This window comes from Vespula pensylvanica, chromosome 13 (assembly GCF_014466175.1).
Source record: "Vespula pensylvanica isolate Volc-1 chromosome 13, ASM1446617v1, whole genome shotgun sequence".
Classification (NCBI taxonomy): domain Eukaryota; kingdom Metazoa; phylum Arthropoda; class Insecta; order Hymenoptera; family Vespidae; genus Vespula; species Vespula pensylvanica.
The window spans coordinates 837,818-857,103 of NC_057697.1; the positions used below are offsets into that span (position 1 = coordinate 837,818).

Sequence of the window (19,286 nt, forward strand, 5' to 3'; positions counted from 1 at the left end):
ACTTTTTGCAAATCATTAATGCTTAATCTGTCATTATATTAAATTTGAAATGTATAAAACATTCCTACCATTGTATCCCTAAAAATACCAAAGAAACGTGTAAATAAAATCATTTTCCAAAGAGGGATGTACAATCTTGTTACGTTTAAATATATGTCTATAACTACTTTATAAAACTATTCCATGAAATATAAGTAGAAAAAACAATAATTCTTTCCTCTAACATTTCTTTCTCATCTCAATTTTGTGGGATAGTGAAAAACAACGCATTATTTTTGAGATATACGTTTTCTTTGAATTTTTAAGAATATTATGCGATAAAAATAGCTGTTTTCCCGTTTAAATCACAACTATTTTGGCGCCTACAATTTGATTGGTCGTACACATTTGATATATACATGAATATAAAGTCATTCTAATAATATATTGCAATAATATATTTAACAAATTTATTCTTATTGATTATATAATTAGAGCATTTGATAATATATAAATAAAAATGTAGCAAAAAGGAAAACGCGAGAAATATTAATAGTAGTTTGCTAAGAAGGCGAAAGTGTGGCTCTCGCCACACTTTTTATGACAATATACTCCATTCCTTATTGAAGTTAATATAAACTGATATAAATTATTTTTTATTGTATTTTTTTATATAAGTGTCATGGCATTATTTCTCTGTTCCATTAGATATTTTAGATGTTTCAAAAATGTTTCAAAACGTATTCGAATCAACGACAGTCATAAAAGTTGTTTATGTTTGGCACATGACGAATTAGCGTTAAAAGAAAGGTTAGTTGACTTTATTACTTTATTACTATGGTAAATAACTTTTCAGTATTGTATTTATTAACATGTATTCACATACTGATGTGTGGAATGTCTTTAAAATAGAAATTTGGGGAATCAGTATATAAAAGAATCGGATGTAGATCATATATTAAACAAGATAAATAACAAATACCAATATAGAGGCATAACAGATAAACATTTGCTAGAAGAAATAATATATTTTATTGAAATACACGGTGAGGAATCAACAAGGATTCTATTAAATTAAAAATAATTACCCAAATTTATAAATATTAATCAATGATTGATATATGATATTTGATTTAAGGAAAACTTGATTCATCACAGGCCCTTTCAACTCTTCATTATTGCGCTTTCTTGATACAGTGTACAGAAGAGCAAAGAATAAAGTTTATAAATACTTTCTGGAAGCTATGCAATATTTATAGTAAGATCTTTTTCCTTTCTTTTTTTTTTCTTTTGTTTTAAATACAATTTTGTAAAAGTATTTTAACAAATTTATATAATACGTTACAAAATTTAGATAATATGGTATTTATTAAAACTTATCTTTATCTATACATTATTTCAGATGTCCCAATGAATGTAAGTCTTTATAATATGCTATTACAACTTTATGTACAAAATAAATATAAATTTTCTCCATTGGAAATTTTATCTGATATGAAAAAAAGATCCATTGAACCAAACGAAGATACGTACAAGAAAATTTTAGAGTACTATTGTAAAAATGGAAATATGGAAGATGCGATGACTATGTTTAAATACATGAAGAATGAGAATTATCCCTTAGATATAGATATCTTTAATTTAATAATAATGGGATACGTTGAAATTGGGTAATTTTTCTTCTTTTTGTTTTGAAGATTAAAATATATGTTTTAATAGAACATTTCTATGTTTTCTCAGTAGAACCTTCTCATTGGCATTGTGAAAGTAGTTATATTAGATTTTATAATATATATGTGGTGTGATATTTAAATTAACAAATTTTTTCCTTTAAGTGAACTAAGTAATGCAATAGATGTTCTTACTATTATGCCAAAGATTAATCTAATTCCTTCAAATGAGACTTATACTGCACTTATGTGTGGTTTTGCAAAAAACAATGACATAGAGAGCATACAAGAAACATTATTTAGATGTCAAAAGAAAAAAGTAAATTTTACAAATAAAAATGTATTAGATGTGATATATGCCTTTATAGTTCATAAAAATGTAGATTATGTGGACGAGGTAAGATACATATCTATTCATTGATATCATCAGTTCCCTGTTATTTTTTATTATAAATTAATTATAAAAGTTTCTTAACAAATATGGAATATTAAAAATCATATTTCACTGATGTTTATAAGATAAAGAAAGCAACATATATATATGTATATGTATATATGTATGTATGTATAGTCATATTGGATAATATTAATTATTTACAGATGCTTGACATACTGAAGAAACCATACGAAGCAGAAGGTATAGATTTTTTTGGAAAAGTTATTGATATAAAACAAGAAGATATAGCTACAAAAATATTTTTTCATATGCATCCTGATATAAGAAATGATTATTTCAAGAATAAATACGAAAATTTCTTCATAAATAAATTTATATACAGCAATGTGGTATGTAAGAGAGAAAGAAATAATATTATATTTAATATTTACAAACTTAATCAAAAATATATATTCCTTTTTTATCTTAGATTCCTGAAAAAATTATAGATATGTGTATACATTTTTACACGGAATTTAATAATATCCACACATTTACAGAAGCAATTTATATTTCTTTTAAACATGATAATGATCTTTTAACTTCAAAGTTACTAAAAGAATGGAAAAACAATGGTCATACACTTAGGCCACATTATTTTTGGCCATTTTTAACTAAATTTCAAAATAATCATGATATTAAAGGCATAGTATAAGTTTTTTTCTTTTTATTTTATTTTTGTATACTCTATATTTTTTCCATTATTACAATAAATTTAATATTGAATTTTTTTTTAGGTCTTCTGGACTATGCAAAGGATATGATCACAATATATGATGTTATACCTTGTGCACATACAATTGCAAATTTTATTATACCTAATTTATTAAGCAATAATCTCATTTCTGTTTTTTTATTAGAAGAACTTGGCATACCAGAAGAAGTAGCAAGAAATGCTATACTCTATTCTTTGTTAAATAAAAATAAAACAAGATGTGCTTTCATGTATGGTAAGTGATATTTGAAAAATATATGATAATGTTAAATAAATAAAAGAATAGTAAATATAAAATAAACAAAAGTCGTAATAAACGAGAGATTATTATTATTATTATTATTATTATTATATTATTATTATAATTTTAATATTTTGTCCCACAAAATGTAAGCTATAAAAGAATTTCTCTAAGTACTATTTTGTAAAACATACTATTCAATTTTCATTAATTTTCATTTCTTAAATTGATGTTAAAATTATTAAAAGTAAAATATGCAACATTGAATGCTATATAATCGGTAATACATTTATTTTTACAGTTTTAGATTATCCTATTTGTTATAGAGACTTCATATTGGGAAGCTCACTCAGGCAGGCATTATTTAACACATATGATATTTATGCTTATTTGGAAATTGCAAGGAATTTGTATACAGAAACAAGCTCTGGAAAGATACAAAAAGTTTCTTTGACTGATAAAATATTTGATATTATGGATTTCTTATATGAAAATCCCACATGTATTTCCAAGGTATAACTGCATACATATAGACATTTAATTTTAATTCAGATTTATTAATTTTTTAAAGTATTTTTATTATTTTTCTTTAATCTATAGATAATGGAATATTTGTTAAAGAACAAATTACAAATTTCTAATGATATTTGTGAAACTTTGTTTAATTATCAAAATAAAGATGTACTGCACGAGAAAGTGGAACAATCGGAAAGTATATTTGAAACTTCGGTAAAAATTTAATTTACTCGATTTCAATAAAATTGAGAGAGCTGTGATTTAAGAAGTATCATTTTATATTCGATTATAGTATAAAATAAATAATGTTTACTTAAAATTTAGATTATTAATATTATTTTAAGTGTAGCTTTTCTTCTACTAAATCTTTTATATTTATTTATACTATAATATATGTAATAATAATATGTATTTTGAAAATAGATTACAACAGAAATGGAAAATGAACAGACACAAACGAAAGATTTGATGTCGAAACAATTGCATTCTTTTACTTCTCGTGACCCTACAATGCCATTTAAAATCTTATTGGTATTGTATAATATTTTATGTTTGTATATTTAATATATATGTATTTTATCATCAGATGATTGTTAACTATCGCAGCATTTTTATTATTTATAATTTAAAAATTTTTATTGCATAAAGAGTGCAAAATATATAAAAAAAATTAAATTGATATGTTGTAGCAATCAAAAGGCTGGAATATTACACGTGACATGAATATCTTTATAGCAGATCAATTATTAAAACAATATACGATCGAGGAAAGTAAAAGGATTTTAAAAAAATTAATAAATGAATATCCTATTTATGCCACCTCTCAATTATCTTTAACTTATGCACAAAGTTTAGTATCAGTAGGTAATTTAGATGGTAAGTTATATTTTTTACTTCTATTGTAGATTTCACCTATTTAATGTGCTGCACTGTTTTTACTTGTTGCTTTTAAATTGCGATTTAAATTCTTCAACGTTTCATGTAAAAGTAAGGATGTTTAAAATGAAACATTGAATATCTGTTACTTGAGCAAAAAAGAGTAAAAGTTTTTGATTAAAAAAAGTATGGTCATTCATCTTTTGAAATTTATTGCAAAAGTTGAAATTTCGTACTTATCTACAAAAATGGTGAATATTTTTCCCTTTTCTCTTTTTTTTCAAACATTTATGGTTCTTAAGAAAATCATGAACAGTCTGTATATTTAATAGAAAATAATAATATTTGTAAAGAATGATCTCTTAAAGCTCGAATGCTAAAGTTAAAGATAATTGAAAGTTTCTTATATTGAAAATTTTTTGTATGATTTCATTACTGATTCAGATGCAGCAGAAATAATTGAGTATACCGGCAAGATAATAAAATGCGATGGAAATATATTAGAAAATTACACTAAATCATTATTGAATGAAACTGCTTTAACGGGCAATGAAGAAGTAGTAAAAAGATTTTATGACATACTTCTAAATATAAATTATATGAAATCACAGAATTTTTTAGATCCATTTATCATAATTCATATTGAACAGTATGTATTTAGTGTTTTATTTTAAATATTTTCTATAAAGTATAGTTGAATTTTTTTTTCTTGTGTGAATTTGACAAGTGTATTATCTAATTTAAACTATTATCACTTTTAATAAGACTATTATTTAATTCTTATTAGTCTATAATATATGTATATATATATAATGATATTTTATTTTATCATTTAATAGGGGTAATATAATTAAAGCTTTGGAAACTGCTGTAACATTGGGTGAAAAATATAAACACATACCTGCATTAAAGGAATTAATTGAATCAATAGTCTTAACAAAAGATGTGAAACTATTGCAACATTTTATAAATGTTGCTACAAAAATTTATAAGGAACAATATATTTTAATAGAATTAATTCTATGCTTTCTGAAAAATGACTTCTTAGAAGAAGCTAAAAAAGTAATAAAGGTAAACAGTTTATTTAATTCTATACCAAGTATAATCTTGTTTTTATGTCTGACCTTTGTTTCTTTTTCAGTTTTTTTGTACATCCAATTACAAATTTACAGTTATACAAGACTGCTTACAAAATTCTTTTGAAAAAAGGTATAGCACAATATTAGAAAAATTACTTGACTTTTCAGTTGACTATTCTAATGCAGACAGATCTGTTATATATGAATGTCTTATCAAAATTTATGGTTAGTATTATGATTGTATGTACTACAGTTTAATGAAAAATTAGAAAAAATGTTGAGGATGATATAATGTATCTAATCAGGAAATATTATTTAGCTGAAGAAAGAGATTACAAAAATGGGTGGAATTTACGGAGAAAAATGCAGAAAGAGAAAATATCACCAACTCAGAAGTTCACCACATATTTTAATAAACTATCAACAAATTTTCCGATTCATACTAATTTAAGGAAGGTATAAATTAAAACGGCATAAATGTATACAGACGCGTATCCACACGTACAACATATTATTTTGATTATATATGTATACACGTGTGTGTGTGCGTGTGCGTACATTTGCATATGGCTACTGTTATTAACTTATTTCATGTATATAAACATGTTCTATGTTTTATTTATATGAAATAAAAATATATAGTTCTTTATTTTTTTTCATATTACTTAAGTCTTATTTATTACATTCCCATAATCTTTATTAATTTCTTATTATAAACAGTACTTCCAATTATTGAATGATTAGAAATAGATTAATATACATTTACTGCAAATTTTTTATTTATTTCTTATTTTTAGATTTAAAATTATTTCTATGATCCCTTTCTCTCTCTTTCTCTCAAGACAAATGAGCATAGAAAGATTTCTATATATTTTTTAAGAGTGTCAACGATTAAATCGGAAAATATATAATTATGGTTTTAAAATTTGTTAATTTTACGAAAATTCTAAAAACATAATACATGTGAAAAGACTTCTATATAGTAAGTTATAAAATATTCTGCAATGTTAAAATACTTTTCATATAACATTAATACTTTACAAAAATTCATTATCAATAATACTTTACAAAAATTCTTCACACCAGTCCGTAAGACACTGATAACAATCATTAGATTGTTTTGCATTAGCTGAACAAGCATCTTTCATCCATTCTTGAAACAGTTCTTTGTTTTTTTTCAAAACTAAGTATTGTCCAAGTACTACATATGCCTATAAAATATAATATTTTCAACATTGATATCTATATACAATTAATATATCATACTTCTTACTCATAAAAAATATTTGATTCTATATAAAATACAAGTTCTTATTATAAGCATTATAAAGATTAAAATCGACAAAATACATTTTATTTAGAGTGAATTGATATTTCCTAAAGAATATTTGTAAATTTACTTAAAAAAAATATAAATTTATCCTACAAATATATAAAATCTTTTAATAGAAACATACTTTGTCGAAACCAGCAGCTTCCAGTCTTCTTCCAAGAACTTCACCAACACCAGCTAAATCAGTAACCGGTTTTTCACCCATTGGCTCTGCTACAAAATTTTTGTGTTTTTGGGATGTACTAGACATTTTGAACCTAAAATACTAAAATGAAATATCGTTACTTATACATGTATGTTTTTTACACTTCATATTATCAGAGCCTGGTCAGTGATTTTATAGGTCAAACACTATAAAGCACAATAATAAAAATAATAACGATAATAATTATCAAAAAGCTTCCTGCAACACAGATAAATTTATACGTAAATATTGTAACGTTCTACGTAATACGATGTGTTATAGGTTAAATAGAATTTTATGTAATATATACGTAAAAAACAACATTATAATACTCATGGAATAAATATGATGAATGAATCGTTTGCAAGTATAAATAACTAACCTCTACTTCCTTTGCTTTGTTTTGTTTTTCTTCCTTCTTCTTTTCCAGTAAAGATGCAATATATATTCAGCTTTTATATAACACTTAATACTAATATGCAAAATAAATGCAACTATCTATTTTATTAACGTATTCGTTAACTAATGAGTACTAACAACAAACTACAGAAGATTACAAACTCAAAAATTAGCATCTATGTCCTGTATACTTTTGTAAAAGTGGGGGAATTGCTCCGAGTGCCATCTAGCGTAAGAGAAATCAACAATTGAGAACGCAATTCCTAGATGATAATACAAATAAAAACAAATGTTGTAAACTATTACTTCGTATCAATTTAAAATTATACATTCTTAGTATACTCGGCTATAATAAATAAGATTTTATTTCAACAAGGATAAAATAAAAACTAAATAATAAACTATTCAAAGATATCGTAAATGTATGAATTAACGATTAGACATTAATTCATTCATTTGAAACATTAAGTACTATATTCACTATACACACATTTCAATAATTGTTGATTGTAAAATTATTGTTGATATGTATTAAGAAATCATCTATACTACTATGTATCATTTTAACAGTTTCTTTCGTGTAGAAATTATAAGTCTACAGTATACAAATACCTCCAATGATTTGTTACTCTTATTGACTTGACGTTTTATATTGTATTTTTACTAATTCGTCGCAGGTATATAAGTACCTACATTGTTGTTAATACATTTTTGAAGAATGTGCATTATACTATCTATATTCAATAGGTATAAATGTGAACTTTATGTTTATAATGCTAATATAATTTATATAGATTACAATGTAGCTGTTGGATATAATTGTAACATTACAATTTTTTATCAAAAATTATTTTTCAATTATATTAAAAGTTCGAAATCTGATAGTCATTTGATTTGAGCCTTTTAACATAAAATGAGATTTCTCTAACAAATATGATAAATAGATATAACTTAAAATATAATAACAAAAGAAATGAAGATGTACTATAAAAAAATAGTACTATCAGTATTGAATCTTGAGATTTGTAAACACAGACAAATGTACTTCTTAAATATAATTCTTTCTAGGATATATATATATATATATATATATATATATCCATATCTTAGTGATTATATAATTTTAATATCTTAGTTTAAATAGATCAATTAGATATTCAAATATTATTTAGTATTAGCTTAAAACTCGATTTCAAGCAAGACTTACTATTATAATATATAGTATATTTCACATAATATAAATGAAAATAAAACCAAATTATTTCTAAATAAATACTAATAGCTCATTGCAAATAAAAATAAAAATGAAAATGAAAACTAACTTATTTTCGTCGATTGATTGCGTTTTTTAACTATCTAAATTATTTTTATACAATCTATATTATTTTAAATGCATTTTATAAGCAATGTTAAAATGCTACACCTATTATAAAAAATCGATTATGCATATCGTGAAATTATTTGATGTTTTTATATTATTATAATTATGCAGATCTATTATGGTATTGGATAAACACATACTAATGTGATGTAAATTATATTAACTTTGTAATAGTAAACAGATCATTAATATTTTACAATTCCGAATTAATTGATCTAATCTATACTCAACTAAATAAATATTTATTATAAACGCATTTATTAGAATTTACGTTAAATAAACATAGGAAGCATTTAATATTTTCATATTTTATATACAGAACAAAATTAATTAATGTAAGTGATTGCAAATCAATGTATAAAAATCTGCAGAATTCATAAATCGTGATTTAAAGGAAGACTATAATTTTTATAATTTTTTTATAAAAACTCAAATAGAATTTTTAATTTCAACATGTTTAAAACATAATGTAATGTATATTAAATAAATATTAAAAAGTGTCATTTAATTAGAAATATCAAATTATATATGAAAATTATTTGGTTTGTTCCAGTCTTAGAAAGAAAATCATATTTTTATAAGCAATAATAAACAAATACTGCTACGTATTTTACTTGCTTAAAGATAATATGGCAGAGGGAAATTTAAATCGCATGACATAATTACACAATATTGTGAAAGTCTGAAAATTTGATTAAAGAATTCTACAAATATACTTGTGATATAACAATAAAAAATTGTTTAATAACAGCTAGATATGGGTGCATTTAATAAATATGAGATGTGATACTATAACAAAAATGGAATGCACAGTAGTTTCATCAAAAAGGTGCTTATGAAAATGTACTTAATTAAATATATCCAACATTAAGCCACACAGTGTGTTAAAGCTTGTATTGAGCATTTTGTGTAAATGATTACAACATATTTTATAGATGTAATTTTGTAAAATTGTTCATTCTCATATTATAATATTGTAGAATTCTTTCGAGTATTATGAACTAGAAATGATACTTTTATCTCATCCTTAAACAGATACATAAAAATTTGTTCTCTGGCTCTTAGGTGATAATCATATATTTTCTATTGATTACGGATATAAAGCAAGATCCAATATTCGTGGATCTAGCATCACTTTTCTACGAAGAAAATAAAAGTGCACGTAAATTAAATTTTTGTGAGTCATATTAGTAAAGATAATTTAGTTGGGGAAATGCAGCTCTTGCAGCTTTCTGTTGCGGATCTAGCTGATTTTTGTAATGCTTCGCTACAAAAGCTGCGATTACCTGAAAAAAAAATTTATAAAATTGTTAATTATGCATTAGAGAAATTTTATATAATATAATTTTACGTATTTTTTGGATAACGAAAAAAACAATAATGTGATACAAAGGCCACAACCAACATTATGATACCACCCACCATCTATTAGGGGGGTCGTATGAGGAGATAGAGGACATGGCGATGGTGTTAGACTAGAGAAAAGCACTAGGATTAGCTCGCGGATCTTTCTGGTTCCTGTATCGCACGGTCAACCAAACACCAACAAACTGTAATGGGTATATATGTTAGCATTAGCAAAACGACTTTTCATTGATTTCGTAAAATTGATACGTAAAATATGTGTTATATTAGGATATGAGACAGTACAAAACTTTTCAAAAGTTCACATGATTTTTAACAAAAACATTACATTGATATAAAATTTGTTTAATATAAAATTTAAGATGGAAAATATATTCATTGTCTTACCTCTGTAAAACTGAAAAATAATCCTATACTACCACAAAGTTTGAAGGCATAATCAATCGTAGATTGCAATTTTTGCATACATAATGGACATCGGTCAGTACATTCACGGTCAGAGAAAGGACAGCAAGTTCTCTGCAGAAAAATAATATTATATACATATTACATGAAATTAAGATTTTGCTCGGTTCATTAATATACTCACATTTTTATCATGGCATGCCAAGGGATCTTTTTCGATAACAGTGTCATTAAATCCACAGCAATGGAAGGTTTCTTCTACTTTAGCTCTTAAATCATCTCCAACGCGTCTCCATCCCTTAAAAATATATGCAAGTATATGATAATGATCAAGAATTACTACTAAAATATAATGTTATGAAGGAATAAAAATACTTGTTCTGCAAGTTGTTCTTGTTGTTTAGCATTAACTGCAAGACAAGCACAAGCAATGCTGAATTGAATCAAAAATAGAAGGAACAAGATAAGCATGTACTATAATATAAGGTTAAGGGAAATTTTATATTTATCTACGAAGCTTTGTCTTTAATAATATGTTTCTTAAAAAAGGATACAAAGAACAATAAAACTTGATGATGTTTAACAGCACCAATTAGCCCAAGAATAGAGATGAGAATAAGTATCACTCCACAGGCTAGAATTCCACCAATTATAGGAAGATTAGTGACTAAAGCTGATGCTCTTCCATAAACTGCGACACCAATCAAAATAAATGCAACAACCTAAAAAAGAATATTAATTGTAAGGATTTAAATCACCGATGATTTCAAACGATGCTGTTTGTACCAGTTTAAAAAGAAGATATAGTACAAAGAAGAATCCAAATATTCGCTATAGATATTATCTATTTTTATAATTGGACTACCATAAAATTAAAAAGCAAAATCACTCAAACAATTCTGATAAATAACCATTGCTGGCATGGGAAATTATCTGTACAAATAAATGATCTTGTATATATATATATATACATTAGTGACATCAAAAGCTACCTTATCAGAGTATCGTTATCAAGTTACACTTTTTGACCCCGTACAAAATCTTAAAAGAAGACATTAATAGAGTTTTTCATTTATATTTATTCAAAATTTATATTCATAAATTTTGCCACTACACGACCGATACAATAATTGATATTTATTAAAGGGAAACGCGTCAAATCGTGTTGAACGTACTTGTTAACCTATTAAATCATATTCTTCTCTTTCATAAACGATATTAAAAACGTCATATACAGGATTATACTTACGATATAGAGTATATTTAGTGCTGTCAGCGCACTTTTCGAGCACGTAAAACCACCACACATCTTTCTACTCGGTCTTTTTCCGAACGATCCGAACAGAGTTGTAGAGTTGCAATTTAAGAAAAATTCGATTAATTTCTACAAAATATCCTCACTTATCAGTAGTTTTGTACGTGTAGAAAACTTTCATGAAGTTTCTCTTTCGATCTTTCTCCCTTTATTTCTACACTTCGACCTTCTTCGTTAAGAGATTATCCAATTGTGACAGGTACCTTGTAACTGCGTGCGACTGCTCCGAACATGGGACGCTTCTAACCGACGACGATCGATATCTCGACGTCTACGACTGCCATACGACGCGCGAAAAACAAAATTTCTACTGCTACGATTACGCTCTCTGTTTCTCTTCAAGTCAACATTATAATACATTGATCATTATAATCGGACTTTTAACTAATTATTCGATACAAATATATAGTAGAATCATTTTTTTTTTTCTCGGAAAATTGTACAGTCAGGAACGATTGTTATTTCCAAAAGATATGTTATGAAAGGCTTAGAGGAATTAGAAATGAATTCGAAATTAAAAGATTCTAGACATTCGGAAAATTTGTCATAGAATATAACAATTCGACGTCTGTCTTCAATGAAAATTCGTTCTGAGAGCACTTGATTCGAAAACGTTCTGGAATATCTGTATATTTTTTTTAACAGAGTTTGTAAAGCTATTATTTGTATATAAATTGTTCTTTTTGTTTTCGTTACAGTTCATTTTTGTTCAAACGCGTGGTTCCGCGTAACAATGTTGTAAATCTATATAGACATGAAACAATATTTGTATATCATATAATAACTACGTCGCATTTTTATTCCTTCTTCGTGGAAATTATTGATTAAGAAAATATTGATTCAAAAATGTATCTACGTAGTATCTCAATCTTCTTTCGATTCTTCTTCACCTAACTACGTCGTTGTTTCGAGTTAGAAATTTGCATTTGCGTGAAACTTCTGTTTAGAGGATTTAGTATGACGATAAGTGAATTATTTACTATGCATTATGTACTGTCAGATAAGATGCAGCTGCAAATATGTTCTTTTCCTTCTGTCTGTCTGTCCCTCTCTCTCTCTCTCCCCCCTCTCCCTCAGGGACAGAGAGTTTAATGTACGTATTTAAAGACGTCGAACACATTATGTGAGATACCGTGTCACTTTTACGTACGATAATATTGTTGTCTTACTTAGAATGATTTGTTAACGAGTTTGATAACAAAGAATTTTACGAGAGGCACTTATCACAATCAAAAAAATAAAATTTAATTCAACAAAATTATAGTTGATTTAACTACAATTTTTTACGGTCTATGTAGACGGAAATCAAACACGCGTTTTAAATCAGAATGGATGAAACATTGGTTGAAACAGTAGAGTACATAGTAACTTTGTAAATTTATATTATATTGTATATAATGCCAATATTGAGTTATATGTTTGGAAGAAAGTTTAAGCAAACTTTAGTTTTTCTAATTTGAATTTAATATAAACAGATTATATCTTATATAGATTTGGTAGTCTCAGATAATACGTAAATATTTAAATCATTTCATTTCTTATATAATATTAAAATTTTCAATAAATTAATTAAATGTATCACGATAAATTAGGAAAATTATTGATATAATCGATACACGAAGCAGCTGTTCATATATACCTATTTTACAATTTAGTATTTCAATTTTAAAGAAATTTTCAATTAAATTTATCGTGTTTCATTGATCGCAATCAAAAATAGAGGAGTATACGTTACTATTAAAGTTTTGTTACCTATTGGAAAGAAAAAAAAGGAAACTTATGATTTATTAAAAAAATATAATTAATATCAAATAACGATTACGCTTCTAAATTCTTCCATATCAAATAACAGTGAAATTATCTATGCAATGTCTATTTGGATTAGCACTATATTTTATCTATAAAATTTTGTAACATTTCCTGATTTTATTCTAGGATAGTGTAAAAAATATTCGGTTTATACGCAAGTGGGGACGATGTGTTCCCGATAAGAGATTTACTGATAAAGTATTGTATAAAATGTACAATCACCTGAATAGGCTCTTTATTCCATCTGAAATGTGTTAAAGAGCAAGGCGGGTATATCTTTCTCGTTTTTTTAAGTGGCACCAGCAGGTTTCATTTCCAATCTCTGTAAGCATCTTTTTATTGTCATTATCAGTAGGAAGATAATACTTTCGAATAAATCAAAATGTACTAAAAAAGCTTCGCTTCGGTTAGAAAATTATTACTTCGAAGGAGCCTATTGTTTACAACAATATATAACATGAATTATTACTTTCAGTCGGTTAAAAGGAAGAAATGATAGAGATGAACAAATCGCGAGCTAGGAGATGGCCTCAATACTTGGCAGCGTTTACAGGTAAATGATGTAATTACTCATCATTTGAAGTTGTTGAAACTATGTTAAAAACAAACGATAAACTTATTTTTGTTATCGTCATCAATCAATTCGATCAATTACTTTTCGATATAGCCACTTTATCTTTGGCATCCACGGGCGCCCACATTGGTTGGACATCACCAACATTACCAAGATTGAAATCTTTGGAATCTCATATACAAATTACATCGGACGATGCTTCTTGGATAGCTTCTTTCTACTTGTTGGGTTCTATACCTGGCAACATTATAGCCGCTTTTATAGTAGATTGGTTAGGTCGAAAAAGTAGTCTTCTGATAGCTGCTGTACCTCTGACCATCGGATGGATTTTGATCATTGTTGCTTGGAATCCCTACGTTCTATATGCTTCTCGTTTCATCAGTGGAATTGGCCAAGGTATAGTATACGTCGTCTGTCCGATGTATATCGGCGAGATCGCGGATAAAGAGATCAGAGGATCTCTGGGATCGTTTATAAAACTGATGGTAACTTTCGGTGAGCTCTACGCTCATGCGGTTGGTCCATTTGTATCGTACGAGATATTATCTTACGCCTGTATTCTCATATCAATCGCATTTTTCGTATCCTTTGTTTGGATGCCCGAATCACCGTATCACTTATTAATGAAGAATGAGCAGAGAAAAGCTATGAACAGTTTGAAACAACTTAAACCAAAATCGACGGAGGAGGAGTTGGAAGAGGACATGGATCAGATGCAAAAGACTGTGATACGCGATCTCAGCGATAAGGTTCACTTTTGGGACCTTTTCAACACTCGTGGAAACAGACGAGCCGTCCTAGTCAGTTTCGGTCTTCAATTGATCCTCCAATTCAGTGGTATAGCTGCGATAGAATCTTATACTCAAGAAATTCTTCACGAAGCAAACACTGGTCTCTCTGCTGGGATAGCTGTCATCGTCTTGAGTGTACTGCAGTTGGTCGCTGGATTAGGTGCAGCTGCACTCGTCGATAAAGTTGGCAGAAGACCTTTGCTTTTAATCACCACTTTTCTCGCTGGTGTCTCACTCACGGTCACCGGTGGCTTTTATTTCTTGAAATTTTACTTAAATCGTGACATGACCGGACACGGATGGATCCTTCACGCTTCTATAATTTTCTACGAGTTGATAATCGCATTGGGATTGAATCCATTACCCTACATGATGTTAGGCGAATTATTTCCAACGAATGTAAAAGGTACAGCGGTTTCTTTGGTGAACCTTTGGGCTTCTCTATTGGCCTTCATCGTATCGAAGCTTTATCAAGTGATATCCGATGGCCTTGGAGTTTACAGCGCTTTCGGATGGTTCGCTGTAAGCAGTTTTATGGGAATAATCTTCATATTGTTCCTCGTGCCGGAAACCAAAGGGAAGTCCTTGTTGGAAATACAAGAGGAACTCAATTGCAATAAGAAGAAAATGGATGCTAAGAAAAAGAAACAAGAGGAGATTTATGTAAGCACCATAGCTTAAGTTTGGGAGAAGACATACAATGGCGATGGCCCGGTTAAGGTTCGACAAACTTTTATCCTATTTTTTCTTTACATAGAATTTTTACACATAACTTTTCAAAAAGTAGATCGTCACTGCCAATATGTTTTAATTGATAAGGTAAGTGTTGTAAAAAAGCACTTTCAAGGTCAAACGTGAAAAAATAATTTTCCAATGGGCCATCGCTTGAACTCAAATTTGTGAATCTCTGATCTACGATTTTAGAAATTGCTTTCCTTTTTTATTACAGAAAAGAAAATTTGCAAAAGAAAATATGTAATATCGATCGATTCTTTAATGCGTTAAGTTTCATTGTTAGTGGATCATATTAGATTTCTTTTTAGTTATTAGGTAAGGGCCCTTATATTCCATTCGAAAGAACGTTTTGGATAAACGTTACGAGATTACCAAGATAATGATTTCTGAAAGTTTATACGAGTACTAGTAGTTTCATTGAGAATTAAAATTTGCTCGATAAAAAAACAGACGTATAATAACGTCAAAAACTCGTGTATGTTTCCAGTCTAATGAACTTTTGTTTGACAATTTAAAATTCAAAATGGTGGTGTAAACTTTCAATGAAGAGTGTCTAGGTGATCTCAGCCGTGAATAATGTGAATCCAATGTAATCGAAGCTTTCTGAAAGATTCGTCGATCGGAGATAACGATCGATCGACGATTGATTTCTGAGAAAGTGAGTAAATACTTAAAATGCGTTAGCTGGGCCCCCTCAGTAATAGAGCAAACGCGCATGACCATCTCTTCGTCCCTTTTAGGCAGGGTTTAATAATGAAATGAGTGAGACTGATAGATTAATATTAATCGTAAAGTATATTTATTTATCGTCGCACGTTCTCACCGAAGAAAAATGTAAATGACTGCTCGATGATCGAGAGATTCTAATGCAAAGATCGAGAGAACGTTCGACGATTAGAAACATCTTCTTATCCCTTTGAGGCAGGGTGCAAAATGAACGACCAACGTTATATAACGATTACGATTAAGCGTTATTAAAAAATATCGCACGCACGAGAGCGAATGTCGCAAAAAATGCGCGTGCCAATGGCCCTGATGCAAGAAGGATTTAGGCGAGCACTAAAGCATGACTAACTTATTTTTTCCCTTTTAGGCAGGGTGAAAGATACATTAATGAAAACAATTTTTAAGCAATGCTTTGGCGTAGAATATAACTGGCCCGAATATATATTATATATATAAAAAAGAAACAAGTATATGAAAGATCAAAGTGTCCTATTGTATCTACTATTTCAATACAACATGTCTAAGCTTATATAGTAGGTGGCACTTTAAAGTTAATAGTGCCATGTATATGTTCACGCAATTGCACGACTCTCTACAAGTCCCTTTTAGGCAGGGTGTAAGACTAGCGAAAATCTATTTCGTACAGATTTCTACAATGTAGAAGTTTGCAATTTACGTTAACAATAAACTTTAATATTTACCTAAAAAATTGCTGGAATATATTCCTGATCTTCTTCCTCGTCCTATCGTAACTTTGACAGGAACGAAAGTGGAAGCATTCATCAACTGGACAATTAATATTTATATTCTTGCATTATAATAACCGTTATACATAAATGTTATTACAATATAGAAACATAAATTTTAATATTTCATTCATTAACATCTCACAACATCATTTATTATACACACCATTGTTTTATTCGAAGTTATTATTAAAATTCTTCATGTATTTTTTTTTTTTTATTTTTTATTTTTTTTATTTTATTATGCCTCTGGAACTTACTCCCACTCGAGCGATCTTGCTTCTAATTTCACTCTCTCTCTCTTTCTCTCACGATTAGATTATTTCTTATTTCATTTACGACTGGGTACGTACCTCCTTGGAAAAGCATTTCTTTCATGCAAATCGCTATTAAAACGTTCGTTCATCGCAGACGAAATTTCTACAAAATATATGACCTCTAACTGCGAAAGAAAATAAGAAACAAATTCTTCCTAAGATTGGGCGAAATAGAGAATAGTTGAAAAGAGTTAATGCCTTTTAAATATTAGAATAACTTTGCAAAATATTTCTCTTTTGCTCGTTCGAAGCGATTTGAAACGTATCGATTATTTTTTCATACAAGTAAGCATAGAATTCTAATCCTTTCGATATGGGAAGACGAAAGTGAAGGAAGCTCAGAATTTGGCTATTATTTCGTTCTCGATATTATATAAAGGGACGTAGTAAAGACAGGCATCTAAGTTTTAAGTTACCTTCTTCTCTCGAACGTCCCTTAAAAACATTTCCACAAAGTCCCAACGAACACACATACGAATACAGTACACACAAACAGACGCCCATTCATTTTGGACTGTGATTGTCAAGAAAAAACATTTCGCCTTTTACTTATCGTGCATATCTGCCACATATACTCTTTGCTTTTTATTTCTCATCGGACGCTTCAATGTTTTATTTATTCTATAGTATTATTATAAATATCTCGGTGAAAGGAATTCTCTCACTACAATAGATTATAACGTAAGACTTTACTATCCTCGACTTCATCTCTCTCCTAATCGAAGATGACTTATCGGACATAGAGGCCAGAGTGCACTCATCAAAATTTCCCTTAAAAAGTGTGCTCGTTAAATCGCTTGCCAAAGTTGCACGTAAAAGCATTGATCGTTATCAATTAATATTATTGTTATTGTTATTTGTTCTTTTTTTAAATATTGTGTTAATATTATTACTATCATTATCGCTATTACCATTACTATCCCATTATCATTAACTTTATTTTAATATTATTATTATTATTATTATTATTATTATTATAATTATATGAAGCCGATTTATGCCTTTAAAACATTTTCAAGTAGCGCGTACAAGATTCTCTTGCTTTTTTTTTCTCTTTTACTCCTCGATTCCTTCCTTACACATTTGTAACGTTTAACAGAGAACGTTAAAATCGAGAGTGAAGGCAGTCTACGTCACTACAGTGAACACACCCAATGAAAGTTACAGATCTTAATTTAGAATTCGTATAAAGTTACGATTGTATGGTATATATCTTGTCTTTACTTCATTTCTTTTCCTTATTCTTTTCCTTAAAAATAGAAAAAAAATAAAAAGTTATTCTCTTTTCACGTTAGGCCAATCGATTTATGAGACTAACTACAGTCACGAAGTTAAAGGATACATTGTTTGTTATCTTTTACATAGCGTGAATAGTGTCAAAAAGGAAAGAGAGAAAACGAAAGCTTTCGAAAGATTTTCTAAGATTTCTTGAAGATATAATCGAAAAGGAAAAGAAAAGAAAGAAAATGCGTGTATCTTTCTCTCTTTTTTTTTCTTTCCTTTCTCTCATTAAATCAGATCTTACAACGTCTAATCGGTACATTTCGGATTACATTGTTAACAATTGACCAAAAAAGAATATACAAACGCAAGTCATACGCGCTTGACGAATGTCGCTCGTAGATCATCATAGTCTTCCTTTGAACGCGTGCAGTCTGCACTACTAATTATCTTGGCCAATTAATTAACATGCC

At 28.1% G+C, this 19,286-nt stretch overlaps 4 protein-coding genes across 6 annotated transcripts; 2 read left to right on the plus strand and 2 right to left on the minus strand.

Annotated features, from left to right (window-relative positions):
• Positions 1-500: 500 nt before the first annotated feature.
• On the plus strand, positions 501-6,176 carry LOC122633958 (leucine-rich PPR motif-containing protein, mitochondrial-like). The gene is made up of 17 exons (XM_043822457.1): positions 501-607; positions 688-789; positions 892-1,025; positions 1,118-1,237; positions 1,382-1,649; positions 1,815-2,046; positions 2,250-2,435; positions 2,516-2,729; positions 2,823-3,035; positions 3,343-3,554; positions 3,642-3,770; positions 3,981-4,088; positions 4,247-4,433; positions 4,878-5,082; positions 5,273-5,504; positions 5,575-5,737; positions 5,832-6,176. The coding sequence occupies exons 5-17, from the start codon at positions 1,390-1,392 to the stop codon at positions 5,972-5,974; spliced, it is 2,484 nt and encodes an 827-aa protein (XP_043678392.1). The 5' UTR covers positions 501-607; positions 688-789; positions 892-1,025; positions 1,118-1,237; positions 1,382-1,389; the 3' UTR covers positions 5,975-6,176.
• Positions 5,904-7,918, minus strand: LOC122633962 (barrier-to-autointegration factor B). The gene is made up of 3 exons (XM_043822463.1): positions 7,412-7,918; positions 6,970-7,110; positions 5,904-6,723 (listed from the first exon to the last, which is right to left on the minus strand). Exons 2-3 carry the CDS (start codon positions 7,093-7,095, stop codon positions 6,577-6,579), a joined length of 273 nt encoding a protein of 90 aa, XP_043678398.1. The 5' UTR covers positions 7,096-7,110; positions 7,412-7,918; the 3' UTR covers positions 5,904-6,576.
• Positions 7,919-9,870: 1,952 nt separating this feature from the next.
• Positions 9,871-12,139, minus strand: LOC122633961 (tetraspanin-31-A). Of its 3 annotated transcripts, none has more exons than XR_006328245.1 (7): positions 11,829-12,136; positions 11,134-11,301; positions 10,955-11,053; positions 10,764-10,877; positions 10,562-10,693; positions 10,215-10,359; positions 9,871-10,095 (listed from the first exon to the last, which is right to left on the minus strand). XR_006328245.1 is itself a non-coding variant. In XM_043822461.1 (6 exons), the coding sequence occupies exons 1-6, from the start codon at positions 11,886-11,888 to the stop codon at positions 9,997-9,999; spliced, it is 672 nt and encodes a 223-aa protein (XP_043678396.1). In that variant the 5' UTR covers positions 11,889-12,139; the 3' UTR covers positions 9,871-9,996. The 3 variants fall into 3 exon arrangements, 1 of the variants encoding a protein (XP_043678396.1); XR_006328244.1 differs by having other exon boundaries at positions 10,232-10,359; positions 11,829-12,135; XM_043822461.1 differs by lacking the exon at positions 10,215-10,359 and having other exon boundaries at positions 11,829-12,139.
• A 1,775-nt stretch (positions 12,140-13,914) lies between these two features.
• On the plus strand, positions 13,915-17,238 carry LOC122633988 (facilitated trehalose transporter Tret1-like). Its single transcript, XM_043822508.1, has 3 exons — positions 13,915-14,027; positions 14,179-14,256; positions 14,371-17,238. Exons 2-3 carry the CDS (start codon positions 14,196-14,198, stop codon positions 15,747-15,749), a joined length of 1,440 nt encoding a protein of 479 aa, XP_043678443.1. The 5' UTR covers positions 13,915-14,027; positions 14,179-14,195; the 3' UTR covers positions 15,750-17,238.
• The last annotated feature ends 2,048 nt before the right edge of the window (positions 17,239-19,286 follow it).